At 37.0% G+C, this 22,395-nt stretch overlaps 1 protein-coding gene across 2 annotated transcripts in view; it reads left to right on the top strand.

Annotated features, from left to right (window-relative positions):
* TPP2 (tripeptidyl peptidase 2) overlaps positions 1-22,395 on the top strand; it is a 58,814-nt gene that overhangs the window by 35,286 nt on the left and 1,133 nt on the right. The window contains exons 23-29 of one of the 2 annotated variants that reach the window (XM_068419801.1): positions 102-180; positions 2,144-2,182; positions 9,513-9,664; positions 9,760-9,856; positions 10,760-10,890; positions 12,205-12,412; positions 21,854-21,973. In XM_068419801.1, the coding sequence (XP_068275902.1) occupies positions 102-180; positions 2,144-2,182; positions 9,513-9,664; positions 9,760-9,856; positions 10,760-10,890; positions 12,205-12,412; positions 21,854-21,973 (826 nt within the window). The remainder of the gene's footprint in view (positions 1-101; positions 181-2,143; positions 2,183-9,512; positions 9,665-9,759; positions 9,857-10,759; positions 10,891-12,204; positions 12,413-21,853; positions 21,974-22,395) is intronic. The other variant, XM_068419808.1, reaches the window with a different exon arrangement.

Here is a 22,395-nt window from a genome sequence, read left to right as displayed (position 1 = left end):
ATTCCTATTGGGTTGCTCTTTCACTGTTTGGGTTCTTTATTGTAATCCCCATGGAGCATAACGAACCTGGTTTTAACACTGGACTTTCTTTCTTTGAATAGAATACCTAAAGGTGCAGGACCAGGATGTTATCTTGCAGGAGCTCTTACACTGTCCAAAACAGAACTTGGAAAGAAAGCTGTGAGTATTTGAAATGGACAACGGCTTCTTTTTCTGAAACTCTTGAAGAGAGTAAATGGCATGCCTGGAAGTGCTGTATTTCATGGGTTTAGTACTTTAAAGAGCACTAGGTTTAGTAACATTTTAGTATAATTTTAAATTTTAGTAACATTTTAGAAGCAATTGGTTCATTATAAAGTCAGAGTAACTTCTAAGTAGCTCCATTTTTATTTTCATCTTGTAATTTCAGATTGATTGCATTTTCTAAATAATAAATTCTAATTCTTTCACTTTGAATCCTTGTATTTCTAGAAGCAACTGCTTTTTTATTGCTGTGTCAGCCTTTAAAAGTGATTTTGTTTAATTGCCTAGCTTAGTATAACTTTTGAATGAAAAATACATGCATATATAGTGTTTTGTGGATGTTGGTTCTCTAATAAACAGCTATACTCTTCCTTGCTTGCATACAGTTTTCAGCAAAAATATGTGCTTTCGTAACACTTACATATTACTGTTACAAAGTAGTAGGAATTTTGCTGACACAAATGCATAAGCAGATATTCTTACCTGCTGCACACTGATGTTGTCAACCACTAATATAACTGTATGCTCCCACAGAATAATGTAAGATCTCTGTATGTGATGGTAGAAAAAAACTGTAGGGTGTTTTTGCTCATAATGCAGCATCCTGTAAAAACTGTTTTCTAACTTGTATGAATCTGTAGTGCAACAGTGATTATAGTAACCAGATCATTCCTGTATGTATCTGCTGCTAAGGTACTTAGAAGATTCCCTTAGCTATTTTTAAATAGATGGCAAAGCTGAGAATAAATTTGAATCAATCCTGGTGTTTGTTAGTATTTAGAAGTAGTTCATCTATGTCTGTATACCACTAGATGTGGCTGAACAACATGTATAAAACTAGAGTATGTTTTCATAGGAAATAAGTTTCTGTGAGTAGGTGGGCACATGCCTTTAGATCTTGTTGAGTTGAAAAGTTTAGTTCATTCAATCTGATTTGGTTGTAGGTAGTATTTTTGGGGCAGATTGCATGTAACTGCAGGTTAGATAATGTCTGTCAGGAGAATTTATGTATCAAGGAGGAAAAAACCCTGTAACTAAGAACTCTAAAATGCTTTAGAGTATCTAAAGTATCTATCTTTAGAGTATCTTTAGTTTGTATCTCTTTGCGATTCCTGCAAGGTTGCAAGTATACTTTTATGAAATCCATGGTAAATCCATGACAGGAGTGTAGTATAGTTTCCCTAACTTGAATTCTGCACCTCCTTGAACCATTGGTTGGAATTCTTGTCTATCTTTTATTTTAAAACCAGACTAAGTGGTTATACACAGTGGTTTCTGGGATAGGAAGTAGGAGGTAGGTAGGTATTGCCTGTCAAATTTCATGTGATGAAGAATACTTAAGAGCTTACATGGAGAGAAATTCTAGCTGAGGTGTGTCTCATGTCATAGTCTAAGGCATTACTGTTATGGTCATATTTCACCTGAAAAAGGATGGTATCAAATAGCATCAGATACTGTCTGCTGCTCAGTATGTACCAGGAGACAAAAAAGGAGAACTAGGCAGCAAAGTTGTCTCTAGGTCATCAAGAGGATGCAATGTGAGGGGAAAATGTATGTAACTTCTATATATTTATTATGAAATAGAACAATGCCACTAAACAGTCAAAAACTAAAATCTACACTTTTGAGACTGAATTTCTGTAATTTATTAATTTAAGCTAAGTGGTTAACAACACTTGGTTGTCGTAGATAATAACGGACTGTATACACAATAATGCATTGTTTTATTAATTTTAAAAACCTGAAAGCATGCTTTAAGAGCATGTTTGATCATAGGTGTGACTCTATAAAAGTTTAAAAATCTGTAGGTTGAAAGTATAACCATAATTGTACAGAGAAGGTGTCTCCATCCTGTGTGGTGTGTGCATGTTTTCTTACAGTATGTTATTCTAACTCCCAGGGGCAGTCTGCAGCAAAGCGACAAGGAAAATTTAAAAAGGTACTGAATGTTAGTTTTTGAAAAAGATATACTTAAGTCTTTTTGCATATGACTTAAAGAATTTGTCTACCAGTATGGGTTTTCAATTTGTCTCCCTCATCTGCCTCCTTAGTCCTGAATTATTTACTTCAGCACCTTCAGTATGTCTACTGGTAGAATGACGAAACGCTACTGTAATACAAAGCTGAGAGGCATGTGAGCATCTGGATACTTCTGCAAATGTTGTAAAAATGCATGTGGTGATTAGTGGTCTTTAATTTTTCTTTTTATGAAATACTCAGGAATCTTCAGTGTTTGTGGTCAAGATTTTCTGTGGCAAGTGTTTTCTGCCTATTCTATTCCGTCTGCAAATTGAGAACTGAATACAAACCTAACACTTCAATGTAGAATTGAATATCTAACTGTGCACCGAGTCTACTGAATTGAGAGCTGGCTTCATTACAGTCGTAAAAAACAAGCAGTAGCAAGCAGTTTTTTTCTTAGGAGGGATGGACTTGATTGAAAAGTCTCTCAATTCATGAATTCTACTCAAATCTAATGCGTTATAGGCTAGAGTTTATACAGTGGTATAGCAGGTAGTAGAATTTACAGAAGGAATTTTTGAGCATGTATAAGATATTTTGGGTAGGGAGTGAGTGACTTTTAACATAGCGGTGTTTAATATTGTGTTTTCTCATATTTTTACATTAGGTAATACAATATTCTGCCAGCAGTCAGAGACTTTTTATAAAGACTGAAACAGTCTTTATAAAAAAAAAAAATTAAAAAAACCTATTTTAATAGGCTACCTTTATAAGGCTGCTGTGTTTTTTTTCTTGCTTTGTTCTTAAGTTGTAAGGCTATTTACATTCTTTTGTTCTCAAGGTACTGTGTTCTGGAGTGACATGCAAGTTAGTCAAGATTCTTGTTAGAAATGAGGCATGAGAATCATGAATAACACAGTTTATTGCCGTAATCTGTTATTTTGTTAACAGTGAGCTGGCAACCGAGCCTGCTAACTTACTCTGGTCTTGGTGTAATAACTGTGTGGGAATGTGATTAGGCTTTACGAGAAGGATTTTGATGCGTGTTGCTGCAATTTTATTTTCACACTGCAGCTGAAAATTATGGAGATCACTTTTAGAAATATGATTTAAAATCCCATGTGAATGTGTGACTTCCTGATGAATAGGGTATAAAATCTTCACTTAGTGAATCTCTAACAAGGGAGTTAAACTCCAATCATAATTTAATTTGCATAACAAAACCTATTAAACAGATCCAAGAGGTTGCATTTTCTGTTTTTTCTTTGTTTTGTAGAACAGAGATTTGTGTTCAGATCTGAGCAGTATACCTACCCAAGCCAAAATAAAAACTGTTCTTGATACTTCCACCTGTTTCTCTTAAGAGGCATCAGTGTTACTCTTAAGAGGCATCAGTGTACTATCAGCAAATAAATAAAACACAGTGTATTTCAGAGCACTGATCCATAAGAGCTCCATCAATGAATATATTTTTCTGAGGATGCAACTCTAAGGGCTTCCTGGTTTACAAGTTTTGAATATTTACCCTGCCTTGTCATAAGTTTACATGTGGGTAAGGTGATTTCCAGCATGGAAAACGTGTTTATATAATTCTTTTGTGACCCCGTCAGTCAAAAAGGTATGTGTAGATTTTTTTCGTATTTTTCACAGACAGGTCCAGGCTCTCTTGTAGGATTAGGAGTGTTAATTTACAGGTTCCATTTTTATTTTATGAATGTTTTTTGCTCTGATACTGGTGACTAGTCTGTGGAAAGCTTTTTTTTTTTTTTTTTCAGTTGAGGAGGGAGGGAACTTGTTGGCTTGCCACCTATGTGCATGACCCTACCAGAAATCCAGAGTAAGCATTTCTGATTGTTTGAAAGTACTTTTATTTTCACAGAATCACAGAATGGCTGAGGCTGGAAGGGACCTCTGGAGGTCCTCTGGTCTAACCTCCGGTGCTTGAGCAGAGCCTCCTAGAGCTAGTTTCCCAGGACCATGCCCAGACAGCTTTTGAGTATCTCCAAGGGTGGAGACTACACAACCTCTCTGGGCAACCTGTGCCAGTGCTCAGTCACCCCCACTGTGAAAAAGTATTTCCATGTGTCCAGAGGGAACCTCCTGTGTTTCTGTTTGTGGCCATTGCCTCTGGTCCTGTCACTGGGCACCACTGAAAAGAGTCTGCATTTCTCTTTACACCCTCCCTACAGATATTTATACAGATTGACGAGATCAGTCCCCAAATACCTTCCACCCCTCCACACCCGAAATGCCTTCTGTTCTCTAGGCTGAAGAGTCCCAGCTTTCTCAGCCTTTCCTCATAGGAGAGATGCTCCAGTCCACCATCTTCGTGGACTATCTCCAGTACGTCCATGTCTCTCTTGTACTGGGGAGCCCAGAACTGGACACAGTACTGCAGGTGTGGCCCCATCAGTGCAGAGTAGAGGAGAAGGCTCACCTCCCTCTAAATGCAGCCCAGAACACCATTAGCCCTCTTTGCTACAAGGGCACGTTACTGGCTTACGTTCAATTTGATGTCCACCCAGGATCCCTGGGTCCTTTCCTGCCAAGCTGCTTTCCAGCTGGGTGGCCCCCAGGATGTACTGGTGCCTGGGTTTATTATTCTCCAGGTGCAAGACTTTGCACTTCTCCTTGTTGAACTTGATGAGGTTCCTGACAGCCCATTTCTGCAGCCTGTTTAGGTCGCTCTGGATGGCAGCATGATCCTCTTCTGTATCTGCCCTCCTCCCAGTTTGGTGTCATCTGCAAACTTGCTGAGGGTGCACTCTGCCCCATCATCCAGGTGGGGTGGATGGGGAATCCCATTGAACAGGATTTGATCCAGTATTGACCCCTGAGGTACACCACTAGTTACTGGCCTCCAACTGTGTGCTGCTGATCATCAGCCTCTGAGCCTGGTCATTCAGCAGATTTCAATCCACCTGACTGCTCATCAGTCCATGCTTCAACAGCTTCTCTGTTTTGCATGAAAGCAATTTGAGGTTATGCCAGCAAATAGCAGCCTAATTTTCCAAAGAATATAGTTAATTCTATTATAACTGGACAAAAATGTCAATGGGTTCTTTCCACAGAATAAGCAGGTGTCTTTGTTTTACTAGACACATACAGCAGAATCGTATGCCTAATCTGTAATTTTCTGCTCAAAGGGCTATTCTGGGGAACTTAATTTTATCTAAAAAAACCTCAAACCTGAAACAAACCCCAAAACAACCGTCGGGCACGCGTTTTTACTTAATGTCTTCCTGTCTTCAGTGTGCCTGGACTTAAAAAAAAAAAAAATCATTTCTCTCTGACTATTGAACCTGTGATATATACGAAGTTCAGAATTCAGTGATGTTTTTCCTTTGAGCTGATCCCCACTGAAGTAGAGTGTGCCCTCCTGTCGTGGCTTGGGAAGCTGATGCACCCTTAGAAGTGCCCTTGGTCTCTAATGGGGAGGCATGTGTTAAACAACCGTGTAAAAACCAAATTGGTTCTATGTTCCTTTCTTCTTTCACGGACTCACTTTTGTAATGCAGTTACAGTCTAATTATTTTTTTCCCTGAACATAGTGAGAATGAAAACAGATCATTGACTTTTTCTGGTCTGTAAGAATAATTTTTTTTGTTTTTTCACATAATGCAGCTTTTGAACAGCAATATGTAACAACTAGCTAAGCGATAGAAAATTTCTGCATCTTTCTCCCTACTCTGCCATCGTTTCCTCCAATTTGAAGCAAGAAATGCATTATCCAGGTATTGATAAATACTAGTGGAAGACTAATAAATACCATTGTGAAGTCAAACGTAAAAGAATGATTTCCTTTGAGCATTAAGACACTATCCCTCTTGAATCAGGAGGCTTTCAAAAATACAGTGAAGTACATGTCCAATGTAATTTTGTGTAAGCCTGGCAACTTCAAGAAACTTCATTAATTTTCAACTAAATAAAGAGTATTGCTGTAAAAATAAGCAACATTGCACAAACTGTATGCATCTTAAAGTAGATACACATTCAACTGTGTGCATATGCAGATGTGCATGTTATTTATTAAATGGAAAATGAGACCTGGAATGTGTTCCTTCAAGGAGCTTTTTCCTGTGATAAGTTTTTCTGTGAATGCTTTAAAGTACAAGCAACAATAGTTCATGTGTCTTTTCCACATAAAGTACCAGATGTTCAATCCTCATACAAAAATCTAAATTTAAATCTTGAAACAAAATTAAGTTAACTGTAAATTAAGCTCTTTTAAGAGGTGACTGTTTTGAGGGCATTGTGCTTGTTTATGTACGCAGTTTGTATTTCTAGTTAAAAGTAAACTCACTGAGGCTTATCAAACTGTGCACAGAGTACACTGACCAAAGTGCATATCCTATATGCTTCCAGAATTTTTAATATTGCTTAATTGTTTTTGAGGATAAAGAAAGGGCAGCTTTCTCATTAATTTGAAAGTTTCCTTAAAGTCAGTTTTTCAATGGATAACATGCTCGCTGCCTTTCTCTGTCTATAGCTCTCTGTCTTTTTATAGGTATATATAAAAACAGATCCAGTACTCTACTCCAGCAGTTCTGTTGCTGTGGAACAGTTAGAGTGAAATTTGAATAAGAAAACAGCTTAAAGCGCTGAATTGTGAAGAGTTGCCTTTCTTCTCCATAACCTCTAATGATGAATGTTTCTGTAATGGCAATGACAGTGTCATTCTGGGATCTTCTGGTATCTAGGGAGTTTCCAGGTTTTATAAATGAGGCTAGTGTCTACAGACAGAATAGAGAAAATAAAGAAGCCTCCAGTCCATCTTATGGTCTTGTGATAGTTTAGTTTAATGTGATAAGCACCTAACCCTGATTTATCCCATGAAATAAGTTTGCTGTCTGTAGAGAAGAGTGCACCTCTTTTTCTGTAAGCTCTTTTGAAAAAGGAGGGTGCCTAGGTCTGAAGCTCATTGTTTTCCTTTCAATGGTCATAGCTTGTAATGCTTGCAGAATCTCATGAGACCAAAAGTACCTAGCTGAGAGAATGGGGAGATGCTATTTTACTGTTGATGGTTTAGCTGCATAGAATTAGGCTCTTAAATGAAAGTATTCATCCACATAAGTGGGATTTTGTTAATCTAATTACGCTTGGTTTGAAACTTAAACCGGAGTAGTAGAGCCTTCTCATACAGACAAGGCTTGAGAATGCAGAGGCCATTTAGATACATAACTCCAAACATATGTTGCCAAGTAAGATCAAAGAGGACTTTCAAGAAACATTACAAGAATATTTCTAGGAAGGCAGGTTTCTTTCTTAGAAAAGTATTAGTCTCAATAGAGGATGTCTTTTAAAAAACACTGTAAACTACTGATTGAGATTTTTGTACTGAACTAACTTCTTAGGCATCTTAAAGTGTTTGGTTTGCTTTAATGAACTATGTTGTTGCTTTCTACCATTCTAACTACCTTAGCCAGCCACATACCATGTTCCTGACTTCTGTATCCTCTGCTACATGTGCTTGCCTCCATGACCTGTTTTGTCATGCTCTGGCCTAGATCTTGCTGAAGTCTTATTTAGGTGTACTGCCTGGTCATGCACTTCATACTTGAAATGCATGTGTGCAGGATAGTTGCTGTGAAAGCTACACTTTAATGTAGATTAGTGATCTAAACTAGGTTTTAAAAAAATATCACAGAATCACAGAATGTTAGGGATTGGAAGGGACCTCGAAAGATCATCTAGTCCAATCCCCCTGCCGGGGCAGGATTGCCTAGACCATATCACACAGGGACGCGTCCAGGCGGGTTTTGAATGTCTCCAGAGAAGGAGACTCCACAACCTCTCTGGGCAGCCTGTTCCAGTGTTCGGTCACCCTCACCGTAAAGAAGTTTTTCCTCAAATTTAAGTGGAACCAAATATGTAAATGTCAATTTTGTGGTTCATCTGTGATTACATATTAAGTATCTGGAAATACTGTTTTAAGGGAATACTGATGTCACTTTCTCTTACCAGTATTGTTTTTAGTAACCCATAGCAAGCTGCTGGTCTGTTTGAACTATCAGTTCAAATAAAATTGTTCTGCATCAATGTTCTTGAGTAGTTTCAGAAGTGTAGTGTTGAAGGCCATTGTTTCAAGGTTATGCATAGCAGTTTCTAACTGTCACCTTTTTACTCACTGTTTAAGTAACCTGAAATAACTCCATCTCGTGCACGAGATTTCATTTCATTACGCAACACTGATCTTATTTATGGGAAACATATTCCCACAAATGTATTTTGGAATAATTGGTACGAATAATTAAATTGCCACAGCAATTGAGTATGCCACACAATATTTTGCACAATGTTGCAACAGAGTAATGGTATCTAGAGGATTTAAACTTAAATGATCTTTTCTACGAAATATCGTATATGTAAAATAATGGGACATATGCCCTCACTGTTGGGGAGAGGCTTTTTAAAAAATTGCAACATTAAAACCAAAACCAACCAAATGGCCTCCCCAGCAATTGTGATGTTGTGGAAGCGACGACTGAAATCTAATACATGCTTTTTTTCAAATTTATATGTCAGTCATCTTAGGAAATGCACTTCAGAGCATGGTCTGAGATCAGTTAGGATTTTCCTTTTAAATAGCTGTAGCTGATTTTCTCATGGTAATTGTTGACTAGTGTAGCATGAATTCAAACTATAGTGATATTCCTATACTAGCATATAGGGTTTAAAAAAAAATCTTGCTGTTGTATCTACTTAATTTGAGCACAGATGCAGGTGAAACTGGAAAGTCTGTAGCAGCAAACTGGAAAACAGTTGATTGTGGATGCATCAGCTAATTCAGAAGGCACAGGGAAGAAATATTGTCTGAGGAGGAATAAACTTGTGTATCCTGTGGCATAATTCATGTTTATGCTACTGTGGTATTATTTTTCAGAATTCGGTCATCTTTATTCATTTGTTTATTGCCACATTTGTAGGATAGGATCTCTGACTGATTTTTTTTCCTTTGACTTTTAACCAAGATATTTGTTTTTTTTACAAACAAACAAGACCCACACTTCTGATTCCCTAACTAATACGTAAGATTGTATGAATACAAAAATGTCAAACTTGCTAAATTTTAGGCTTTCTTGTCTTACACCCAGTGTGCTGTTTTAATATTTACATCCTTGTATTGCTTAAAATAAAAATTTAAAGCAGTTCCTGAATTCTTAATGACTAAGACCTTTGCTTTCAGAATCCTTACTCAGTATATGTGTAGCTCAGAGTAGTTGCTTGCTATGATTTAGCTTTTATATAGCATCAGAAAAAAAGTGTACTGTATCCTTCTCAGTATGTGTCTCTTTTCCCACCTCCAGGATGTCCTTACTGTTCACTATCATCTAATACCGTCACCATCAAAGAGTAAAAATGGCAGCAAAGAGAAAGAAAGAGAACAGGAAAAAGAAAAAGATGTAAAAGAAGAATTTGCTGAAGCTTTAAGAGATCTAAAAATACAGTGGATGACCAAGTATGTCTGCTGTCATGACTGCACAAGCTTGAAGCAACTGTACAAAAAAAAAATCCAGAATCTGTACTTTTGTGCTATGTCCTCTTCTCTTCTAGGCTGGATACCACTGACATGTATAATGAGTTGAAAGAAGCATTTCCTAATCATCTTCCGTTGTACGTTGCAAGACTTCATCAGTTGGATTCTGAAAAGGTTATTTAACACTTTTTAAACTTTGTCTCAATACATCCATGCAGCCTAAACAACTGAATCTTTCTTCATACGTGTTTGGTCTTGAAGTGACTGCCATATCTGTACTCAGTACTATAAAGCAGAAATTCCTCATTAGATTGACAGCTCTCTCCCTAACTGACTGTGATTTACTTACATACTTTACATACCAGAAAGTATGCCTACCTGTAGTATGTTTTCTTATCGTTTACTCCTTGTTAAGTTAAATACATTGTAAGTTTCCTTATTGGTTTAGGCTACAACAGCATTATTCTAAATGGTGGTTACTGAGACAAGCACACATCCCGTTCTGCTCCTCTGCTGGACTGGTAATTTCTTCTAGCAGAATTGCTTAGACAACTGAGGACAGTAACCCCTTGAAATGACACAGCTAAATCCACCATCTGTCATTGTCATTAAAAGTGAGAACCATGAACAGAAGTTTACATATGAAGTTTATATATGTCTGCTTTTTTTTGTTTGTCTTGAAGATAAACAGCTTTGTGTATATGTCAGTAGCTTGAATATTTTTCTCTTATTTTGATTTTATATTTATTTCTGAAATGAATAACTGCTACCATTATTTAAGAGGATTAATTTGTACTGAAGGGTGGTTTTCTTTCTGTAAACTCTGTATTTTGCCTATACCCACCTCATATTTTACAGTTTGTTTTCAGTGAAATAAATTACATATGCAGGAAGTGTTGACAATGCAGGCTTCTTATCAGTTTTTCTGAATCAAAAATTGGAGCTAGTGGAGAAAATGACATGTTGAATTATCTAATGTTATTTCTGCATACCTTTGTAATTATTCTAGTGTTAGTAGAATCAACAATCAAGTAGTGGGATTTCATAGTGCTAAACACCTTTTTTTTATTCTTTTAGGAACGAATGAAAAGACTTGATGAAATTGTTGAAGCTGCAAATACTGTAATCTCTCAGATTGATCAGACAGCATTAGCAGTATATTTTGCCATGAAGACTGATCCCAGGCCTGATGCAACTACTATAAAAAAGTACCTACCCAGTAAATAATTTTCTTGCATCCTATTTCTGTAATCTATGTACTTTGTCTCTGCTTATAAGAAATGGAATGACTATAACCTTTTTAAATAACTTGTGTTATTTTTTGAGGCACAGGTAATTTCAAACTTGACTGCAAAATTATTTTGTTCTTTCATTATATCTCCAGAAAGCAGGAACACTGAAACCTGCACATTTATACTTAGAAATATTAGATAAAATAAACAAGGGTGCTTTCAGGATTTAAATGTGTCAGAAAAATGGGGTATTAAGTTTTTGTATCAAGCATGATCTCGGATCAGAGGGACTGCTAGAATATCAATATAGAGGTGTGTGTTTTGAATGCTACCTGCCTTTTCATAATACTTTGCAACCTTTTGGATCTGTATTTGAAGACAAAATAGACAGCAGTCTAAGAAGTAACTGCTTGCAAAAGATTTCATTTGTGAAAAGCGTGATGACAGTACTTGTGCTTCAGAGTATTTTTGAGACCCCTTTTTTTAATTGAGTTTTAGATTGTTCCTCTGAATTACCAGTATATATCCTTAGGAAGATGGTATTTTGAAGGTGACGCCCTAGTCTGTAGAATAACTGGTAGATGTCAGAGGGTGTGGTGTGGTGCTACTTTAGTTGCAAATAGAGCAGCAGATTTGAAGATTAAGCCCTTAAAATGGGAGATGCATATTTGTTGATTGTTTAAATAAAACACCAGATTTCAGTTGTAAACCTAGTCTGTCTGTTCTAGCTATCCTGAATATTAGGGTGTAATTCTAGAATTGCTGATACAAAAGCAAAGTTATGATATAATAAACTTAATTCTAATAATTCCTTGGTAAGTTGACCCATTAGGTCATGTGGTTGAATCTAACATCTGACATTGAACATCAGATTCCGTGGTGCTTTAAATGGGTGCAGTTCCTTTGAAGCTGGCAGAATTGTATCTGCTTATGTTAGTGGTGGATTTGACTCTCTGTTTATAATGCCAAGAGCTATAAAGCTGTATTTCTAGATCCTGGCTTATTCAGTTTTGGAATCCTGAGTTGCCCTTGCCTTAAGACATCAAAGGCATTTCAGACTTAATAGAATGATTGAGCTTGTTTAATGCATAGTGTCTCTAGGTAATTTTTTACAATTAGTTTAATTTATAGTAAATAGCCGTGCTTTAAAAATTATCTTTGTGCTTATTTGCATTTTGTGTGTACTAACTTCTGTAAACTTTTTAGCTTAAACTCAGCACAGCACTGACTGTGTTCTTAATGAAGTATCTGCAAAAAGTCCTTAATATTTTTCATGCTGTTTTTTTCTAGTGAAATGGAAAAACAGAAGTCTACTTTAGTGGATGCACTTTGTCGAAAAGGAAGTGCACTGGCTGACCAACTTCTTCATCTGCGGGCCCAAGAAGGGGCTGCTTCCAGTGATGCAGAAGGCAAAGATGAGGATCATGAGAGCTGCTCAGAAGCTTTGACAGAGACATTCTGGGAAACAACAAAATGGAGTGATCTTTTTGACAGCAAGGTAAGAAAGCAGAGCAGATTTTTTTGTCTTTTTGGGTTTTTCAATGGTTTCTCCTGGAATTATGCACCGCCTCTGTGTGCACAGCCTCGTACATTCCTCCCTTCTACTTTTTCATGCTGTCCCCATATGCTGTGCTTCCTTAATGACCTTTTTCCACAGAGGTTTTGCCAAGCCTGTCAAATCCATGGTAAGCCCATCTCTGTGTATGTGAATTTAGAGATTAAGGTAAGGGTATAAAACAGTACCAGATTTCCATGAAAAAGCTGCTTGCTTTATTGAATTGCTTCTTTCTGTACCGTTCAGGGAATATTTTTGATTAACCTCTGAGCTGTTCTAGCTGTACACACACAGAAGTGTGCAGCATCCCTACTCTGTTCAGTCCTACATTCTGTAGCCTCTTCTACACTATGGACAAGAGAAGTTTTGTGTTTTGCTGTCAGTAATGTCTGTAGAGGTAAAGGAAGAAACCCTTGGAAATAATTACACTTACATATTTATTAGCACAGATTTTCCCTGTCATTTCAAGGTTCCTCGTCCTGAGTTTTAAGTTTTTGCTTCATTCAAGACAGCTATTCCAGAAGAAAAAAAGAGTCCATTGTAGGTGATTAGTTATGTAGCTTTTAATTTACAGAGTTCATGACTTTGTATGTTTAACTGTTGAGTTAGAGTATTAATTAGTTGCCGTACTTAACTTTTGCATATGGCTGTATTTTAGTGGAAGATGAAATGACCAGTGTATTTGTGTATAATTCAGTTAAATTGCCAAGCACTTCAGATAGTTACAAAAGAAAAACTTGTAAATTAAAAAAATTACTTTATTTCCTTAACAGTAAATAATCTTCCTCGTAAGAATTTGTGCTTTAGCTGGAGGCCTGAACAAGAAAGTTGATGGTGGTTTTCCTCATTTCTTTTAATGTATATATTCTTGTACACCTACATCTTTTCAGCATTCCTCTTCTAAACTTTAACTGATTATAATATCCTGAGGTAGCAGATTTTGAGCTTTAATCATATTGTCTGGCACATAATTTTCTTGCTGTCTATTTATAAATACAGTACAGTGTTCCAGTATAGTGACCCTTGTGACTTCTGTCTTTTGATTTTTAAAACTGATGGGAATAATTTCAGTGGAAAACCTGCCAATATAGACGTCTTGTTGGGAGTTTATCTTTGTTTTCCAAGATAGATACTGATTCCTGGCACTCTTGGGCTGTGTGCTCTGGGCATGGAATGACTAACTCTGATTTGAATCACACAGAGATTGAACCTGTCTCTTTGACTGCCTTAACCATGGATTTATCAAAGTGCATATTCACATTTTGCCCTGAAAATGGATGCTTCTGCATGGTTAAATTGGTACTGAAAGGCCAACAAAACTTTTTTAGAGTTTTGTAGCATTTCATATGGAAAAAACTTCCATCTAGTTTACGGAGTATGTTTTTCTGCTCTTCCCTCTTGGTTTTACTAGTCACATTAAAATCTAAACTGATTGACTGTCATGAGCTAGACACAGCCGCTTGCTTACTCCCCCACAGCAGGATGGGAAAGAGAATTGGAAATGTAAAAGTGAGACAACTTGTGGATTGAGCTAAAGACAGTTTAATAGGTAAAGCAAAAGCCACAAGCAAAGCAAAACAAGGAATTAATTCACTACTTCCCATTGATAGGCAGATGTTCAGCCATCTCCAGGAAAGCAGGGCTCCATCACTTGTAGTGGTTACTTGGGAAAACAAAAGCCTTAGCTCTGAACAACCCCCCTTCCTTTTTCCCCCCATATCTTTTTATTGCTGAGCACCATGTCTTATGGTATGGGATATCCCTTTGGTCAGTTGGCGTCAGCTGTCCCACTTGTGCCCCCTCACAACTTCTTGTGCACCCCCAGCCTACTCACTGGTGGGGTGGTGTGAGGAGCCTTGACTCTGTGCAAGCACTGCTCAGCAATAACTAAAACATCCCTGTGTTATCAACACTGTTTTCAATCACAAATCCAAAACACAGCCTATAGGAGCTACTGTGAAGAAAATTAACTCTATCCCAACAAAAAACAGTACATTGAGGATACTTATAGCCCAAAAACATTCTGGAGTGCTCTGGGTATTTTAAATGGATGGCTTCTGAAAATGGAGAAAATGAGCCTGTCATACTACATCTTAATGACCCCTGGGGTACATCTTTGTCCTGTACTTTTCTGCAGCCTTTCTGTCCTGTACCCATACATAGCCTTACTTACGCAACACTGCCTGGCCCGTATAGTTTGTCTTCTGTGTTCTCTTGCTGCTGGACAAATTGCCCTATATCAGTACAGTTATGATTACTAGTGTAAGTAGTATTACGAGGGCCACAAAGATGATTAAGGGACTGAAGCATCTGTCGTATGAGGAGAGGCTGAGACTGTTCACCCTGGAGAAGAGAAAGTTCAAGGAGATTTTGTCTATGTATATAGATATATATGAGTGTGTCCAGCAGATTGAGGGAGGTCCTCCTCCCCCTCTACTCTACCCTGGTGAGACCTCACCTGGAGCATTGCATTCAGTTCTGGGCTCCCCAGTTCAAGAAGGACAGAGATCTACTGGAGAGAGTCCAACGGAGGACTATGAGGATGATTAAGAGACTGGAACACCTGCCTTATGAGGAAAGGTTGAGAGACCTGGGGCTTTTTAGTCTGGAGAAGAGAAGACTGAGAGGGGATCTGATTAATGTGTATAAATATATGAGGGCTGGGTGTCAAGAGGAAAGGGGCAACCTCTTTTCACTTGTGCCCTGTGATAGAACAAGGGGCAATGGATGCAAGCTAGAGCACGGGAAGTTCAACCTCAACATGAGGAAGAACTTCTTTACTGTAAGGGTTACAGAGCACTGGAACAGGCTTCCCAGAGAGGTTGTGGAGTCTCCTTCTCTGGAGACTTTCTGGATGCGTTCCTGTGTAACCTGCCCTAGATTGGTCCTGCTCTGGCAGTGGGGTTGGACTCGATGATCTCCAGAGGCCCCTTCCAACCCCTAACATTCTGTGATTCGATGATATACGATGTGGGGAGTAAGAAGATGGAGCCAGGGCTCTTCCCAGTGGTTCTTGGTGACAGGACAAGAGGCAGTGGGCACAAACTAAACCACAGGAACTTCTACTTAAGAAAAAGTTGGGGTTTGGTTCTTCTGTGGGTTTGGGGTGAGGAAGGGAGTTGGGTATTTTTACTGTGAGGGTAATCAAAAGCTACAATGGGTTGCCCAGAGAGGTGGTAAAGTCTCGCTCCTTGGAGGCAGGTGAAACTTAATTAGACATGATCCAGGGCAACCTGCTGTAGGTAGCCCCTGCTTTGAGCAGGGGTTTGGACTAGATGATCTCCAGAGCTTCCTTCCGCCTTCAACCATTTTGTGATTGAGTGACTGCTCAGCAAGTAATTTATGTAGCTCACTAGTTTCTGTGGTGGTTTTCTTCATGCTTTCTGTGATCTAGGAGCATGTATGTTGGTCAGTAATGATGTAATGTTAGTTTTGCTAGCTATCAATTTAATGTGTCTAAAGATCACGATGGATGTATCCTCTCATCTCTCCCATGGTACTGTTCAGTAATTCTAATCCCAGCGGTACCTATAGATAAGGTTAAAAAAAAAGAAGTTTGAAGGGAAAGAAATAGATGCTGCTACTTAAAGCTTTTATATGATTATTGGAACTGAGGCTTTTAATTGTTCACTTTTATACTTTGAGGTTTTCTTTTTTCTGGAAACTCTTTGAAAGGGATGAGGAGTGAGAATAACGTGACTTGGGCCTTGATGGGATTGAGAATTTTACTTTGGAAGGAGATGGTAGAGCACTCTAATGATTTTCCCTGATAACCGATTTGGAGAAAAGGACTAGGGCTAGGGCAAAGGGAGTTATTTTCAATTGGAGAAAAAACTTTTTTGTTTTCCTTTATTGCTTCCTAGAAGTTTCATGCTTGCTGCTGTTCATATTCTTTCATTTCCTTTACTAACAGACGTCATGTCCCATTTAGTAGTTTCTTAGGAACTGGCTGTAGTTTGCAATTACATTGCTCACACCAGCTGTTTCAGTTGTTAGTACTATAGTTTCCAGCCAATGACGGGATTGTTCTTTGGTCATTCAAAAATCATAAAACATGTGGTGAGGATCCAATTCTGCTTTATTTAGCTTTTTTTCAGGGTTGCTATTAATGACTAAGACTACATAATTATGATATGGCCTGGACACAAAAAAGCATGAGAAAAAAATTTACAGTTATATTCCTAATGTCTTTGTTGTAAACTTTTGAGAATAGCTGTACACGTGTCATGGGCTGTAACTTTTCTTCAAAACTAACTGAATACTTTACAGTTCCTTCATTCCACGCACCCCTGCCAACTGCATCTTATGTTCAAGCTGTCTGATCAGTATTCATTCGTTTTTATTTATAATGGTTGACAAGTTTTATAAGTGGGATTGTACTTAAAGCGCTCTCAGCTTCCTGTTTGAATAAAAATGTCTTCTGCCCTAGAGATGGGCCAATAGAATGTTTTAAATATCTGCAGTGGCCTTTGGTCTTCCTTCTTTTCAGCTTCTTCTGTCTATTTGGATGAAACTGTTGTATAAATCTCCACCTTGGTGTTGCATGCAATACGCTGTTGTACTTCTGAAATATTTTGCTATTTTAAAAACAAATTGAATAGCTTAGTGCAAATACTTCTATTTTATAAACTGTTAGAGGAAATTTTGGAGTTTTGACCATTTAGGGGAACTGTAACTGTTCATGTAGTTTCCTTCCTTTGAGATGGGGAGTTTAGGAATAATGTTGAGGACTTTATAAAATTAAGTAGTGTTTAAGGCTCCAAAACAGATTCTGTCTAAGAAACAAGTATTTTTGCTGGGGTAAAGGCAAAGCGTTGATTATGTTCTTCAGTCCAGCTGACTTGTGCTTGGCAAAATTCACCTTGGTAGAAAACAAGAAATTATGGCTTTAATGGCCATTCTGTGATGCTACTCTGGAGTGACTTAGACTGGACTGATAAGATGAAGTGTTGCGACTTGGCTCTATCACCTAACCTTACATGTCTCATTTGCCTTTTGAGGAATAGAAGAGATTTGGAAGGAGGAAGGGTAGAGTGGAGTAGTGATGTAGGGTCAGGGATAGACCTTGTGTGAATGTCCTTCAAATGAGTCCTCAGGAGACAGCTTATTCTAAAGCACTATGCTGGAAACGAAAACATGGAGCTCTTCAAGTATGTGGACGTGGCTTTGTGGCATTGGCACTCAGAAGATGGAACATCTGGGTGAGAAAGCATGGAAATAAGGCACTTGAGTACTGCAGTGATTATTCAAATATATACATGGCTTTAGATAGAAACATTGCTCTAAGTGTTTTTACTTCTAAGCTTCCTGTAAGTCAAAGTTCAGCCAGATGTCAGTAATTAAAAGGCTAAATAAATTTTTGAAAAAAGAGACTGTGTTTTCTTCTATGTTGTTTTTAAAGATTAATCAGGAACATCTTCACTTTCCTGTGCATTTCTGCTCATCCTCTAGTGAACCAAGTACCATCACTTGTTTCACTTCTCCTCTGCAGGTGTAGCACCTGTGTTGCCAAGGGGAATTCATTAGTTCCTTTGAATTGCCTGTTCTCTATTGCAGTATGGTGCTTGTTCCCATATTATAGCAAGTATGTAGGGAAGCTGGTGCTGACTTTTGATAATAAGTGCGTTTCTTCACACTGAGCTATTCTGGTTAGATCTCTCATCTCTGAAGGTTTATTTTAAATGAAACATGAAAGAAAATATTTATGTACCCTGTGTACACAAAAGCATTTCAACTAAACTCCAGTTGAGACAGCTCTATGCAGCAAGTATTTGATTATGCTAACAGATTTGTGATAGTGATTTAAGGTTTTTAGTAATGGAATATAAGTTGTGCAATTTTTCTTTTACCTAGAACATAGCTTAAAATTTGTAAGCCAAAATTTCCAGTTTTAAACAAGACTGCTACAGGAGAGTAGTAGGATGTTGCCTGTTTGTTACTAGGAATGACTCATCTGTAGAATTTAATGCCCCTCAACCTTTAAGTTAGCTGTTGGGGATGAGCAAAAAGTCATGTTTAAAAATAAGTTTAAAAACAAATAAAAGGCCCAGACCTTTCCATCTTGTCTTTTAAACATCTTTAGCCTGGATTGTTTTTCATATTACTGTCTGCGCTGATCGTATTCAGTCACTGCCAAATACTTGTTGCTGGATACTTGATTTCCTTAACTACCCTCCCTCTCTTGAAAATACGATGAGTCAAGTTTTTTATATTAATATTGCTTATTTGTAATAGGCCAGTTGATAGAGCAGAGAGGAGTCAACAAATGTAGCTAAGAAACCTTAGTTTATTACCATAGATGTATATGAACCTGAAAAAACTCATTTGCTGGTAATTATAAACATTGCAACTTCAGTGTTCTTACAAGTAGTTGGAGTGTGTTATCCATAAATTATATCACTCAACCTAGTATTTTAATTATTTGTAAATGTAGATACATTTCAATCAGCTGTTTAAATAATGAAGTAACTGATTGCACAAGTGTGTTTTCCTTTTCGTAGGTAAGAGTGTTGGGATACTAGAAAAGTTTTACTAGGTATCTTAGTGTTGCTGGATTCAAAATTGTTCTTCTTAAAGAGTGTTTTCAGACTTTTAAATACTTTAGTCCTGCATATGTCTTGGGAGAGATTGTTTCAGCATTTTACGGTCCTAAATATGCATCTTTATGTAGCCAATGATAAGTTAGGCAGCTAATTAAGGAGATGGATATCCAACCACTTTCATGGGTCTGGCTCTTAGCATATTTAGTATTACAGGCCATTAGCTTGGGAAATAAAGTATCTAACAGTGATTTTCCCCCCAGTATCCTAGAAGTACGCATTGCCTTTTCTTACTACCCTTTTTTATCGCTCTTTGGCCAATTTCTGGGCCATATCACTTGTTCTGTAAAATCTAGCCTTAATTATATTTATTGAAATTAGGAAATAATATCAAATACTTAGAATTCATTCCTACTCTTTCATCTAGCAACTGCTTTTAGGCACTACAGATTTGTTTGTTTGATGTTATACATTCCGATAGCAGCTATTTCCTCTGTTATATCTGAATAGCACTCCAGTTTACATTTTGTTTGCACATATCAAGGAATCATAATCTTCACTGCTGTGATTTTGTAAAGCTTGCAATATTTTAATTATAAGGCTTAATTTGACCAATATGTGTACAAGTTATAAAGTATTATTTCTTATCTAGCATTTTTTTGTTTGTAAACCTATTCTGATTTTAAAGCATCTCATGCATTATTCTTAATTTCTGAAGTGCTGATGAACTTTCAGTAGTTTTACTTAACTTGTGTACAGTTGATTGGGGTTTTTTTTCCAAGCACTAAGACAGAAATTATTGACTTTTATCAGGAGCTCTTGGAGCATTGTTTTCAACCTTTTGGTCCAGCAGAGAACTTTTTTAGAAACTTTAGAACTTTTTAGAAATACCCAAACTTTTATTTGGCCAGAGCAAGGGTGTTTCGTAAAATGCTTTGTTTTCTTGCCACAAAAACTCTAGGAAGCCCTGTTACGAAAGAAATGCTGTCAAGTGGCTTTCCTCCTGCCTTTATCACTGATGTTCAATAACCATTCAAAACTTAGAGGGTCAGGTAAGAGCTTTCTTAATAGAGCAGTGACATTATTTCTGGTTAGCCACTAATATGTTATAATTGCTGAGAGCTCCAATGCATTTTTCGTTTGATTTTTTTTGTTTTGTTTTTGTTTTGTGGTTCTATCATCTTTTACAGAAGGGATTTTTTTTTAAGTTTAGTTGAACCAACTAAATCTGCTAATGGATCCACTGAGCAGTTACTCAGAAGTGTTTGCTAATGTGTTTTGCTTTAGGAAAATATCCAAAGTAATTGGATTGAGAATGCAGCATGCAAAGTATTTTTCCAATAGCAATATTTGGAAAATCTGTATGTGAATGGTGCTGTATGCTCATTGTTGCATATGTGTGTGTTTTAAGCTACAACAGCTTAAGTGAATACTTCAACACAATAAAATAAGTACTTGAAGGCAGAAGAAGAATGAGCAACTCCTGAGTGCTTGGCATATGCTTTAGAGCTTCAAAATTACATCTTTACTTGCTTGATAATTAAGCTTGTTATTTCTTTTTTTTTTAGCTCAGTCTTTTAAGTATTGATCCTGCAAAGACTTGTGCGTGGAATCCCAATGGAAGTGTTCAGGCAGCTAAAATTAGGCAGGTTCTTCAGTCCTTGCAGGATTCAGATTCCTTAATGTTTATATTCCTAAGAAATATTTAAATCTTTTTCCAGCTGTAATAAAAAATATTTATTTCTCAACATCCCTGAAGTGTTGTTGTTAGCTTAATGGGATATTTTAAGTGGACATTGGGAAAATGTAACTTTTGTTGGAGGAGTCAGAGGAAAGGAAAAACATTGTAATGAGTGAGGGGAAATGAATAGCAAACTCTAATATGAGATTTCATAAACTTTGCCAACAACAGAAGCATCACAATATTCACCAGCTTTGCTGCTATGTCACTCTTCAGTAGAAAATGAAAAAAGCTATTTACGATGGGTGTTGCAAAGGGAATATGTGAAACAATGTCTTGATTGCACTAATTCTCAGTGTTGTAACTGGTGAAGTGGTATGAACTATCTTGCAACACCCTGAACGCTGTCGGTGTTCAGGTGTTAAGAATCTGATTTATTTTACATTAGCTCTTAAGTCAACACATTCATTTGCACATGTTAGTTATAGCATTGACAAGTATTGTAAGCTCTCTCTTTAGAACCAGTATTATCAAGAGAAAGCTTTTTTAATAATCTCTTCTTAATAAATTACCAATAGTGAGGAGCTGACCCAAAACCTGAGGCTTGTCTTCATGCTTACCTGTCTTCATTGCTTGTTTATAATTATATGCATTTCTCTGTATGTGTGTGTGTGTATATATATATATATATATCATTCGCTATGTACGTTCATATTTGTTTCTGCAGTAAGTTTGTGACTTCCTAGGAATCAAAACTCTCATTTGGGTCTTTGTTTCTGTGGGTCAAAGACATACCTGCGTGGTTCTTGATTTTTTTTTTTTTTTAATTTTTTTTTATGCCATAGAGTTGCCTCTAGAGAATGAAAATCCAAAGAAGCTAGAAATGTGATGAATAAAAAATTAGACAGTGACATCTGTGTTACATAAGATGTTCTGAAGTCAAAAATGTTCACGAAGTCAGAAATAGCTTCTAGGAAGTTCATGTTTATAACTGCTGCTGTGAATCATCTGTTTTACTGCAAAGAAAAATGCAAGCTATCTTGCGTAAATGTTTTACTTTGATTAAATCATTTCTGCTACCTGAACAGAATGTGCTATTACTTGTTAAGCCTTGTAAGATTAAAATATTAAAATAGCTAATTTATTTTTGTTTTCACATTGTAGGTTTTGACTTTTGCCTATAAGCACGCATTGGTAAATAAAATGTATGGGAGAGGTCTCAAGTTCGCCACAAAACTTGCAGAAGAGAAGCCAACGAAGGACAACTTGAAAAACTGCATTCAGGTAAGGTGTATTTGGAAAAGGAATGGGCTATGTTCATGCTCAGTAAGCTTTTAAAAGTAAGATGTAAGTCTTTTTGAATTTTTGATACCTTTTACATTGTAGAACTCACTAAACTTAACATTTTAACTTTATGCAGGCTTTTGTGGCTTGGCCTCCATTTTTAATAGTAATTTCTTCTTTCTTTTCCTAGAATAGCTAGTTTGTGAGTAACTGTCATTTTTGGTAGATTTACTTTCTGGAATTTACTTTGGGGCATAAAGAAAATTAGAGACAACTTATTCAAAGATCTGCATATTTAAAATCCCATTATGTTGCTGTTTAACCACTGTTACTTTTACTATTATTAATCACAATTATTGCTAGTAGAAAATAGGTGGAGAATTAATGGGAGTTACTGTAACTCCTGGGACAGAATTTTTGTG

The sequence above is a fragment of the Nyctibius grandis genome, chromosome 2 (genome assembly GCF_013368605.1).
Source record: "Nyctibius grandis isolate bNycGra1 chromosome 2, bNycGra1.pri, whole genome shotgun sequence".
Classification (NCBI taxonomy): domain Eukaryota; kingdom Metazoa; phylum Chordata; class Aves; order Nyctibiiformes; family Nyctibiidae; genus Nyctibius; species Nyctibius grandis.
The sequence above is the reverse complement of the archived record's forward strand: the minus strand, read 5'-3'. Positions and strand labels throughout refer to the sequence as shown.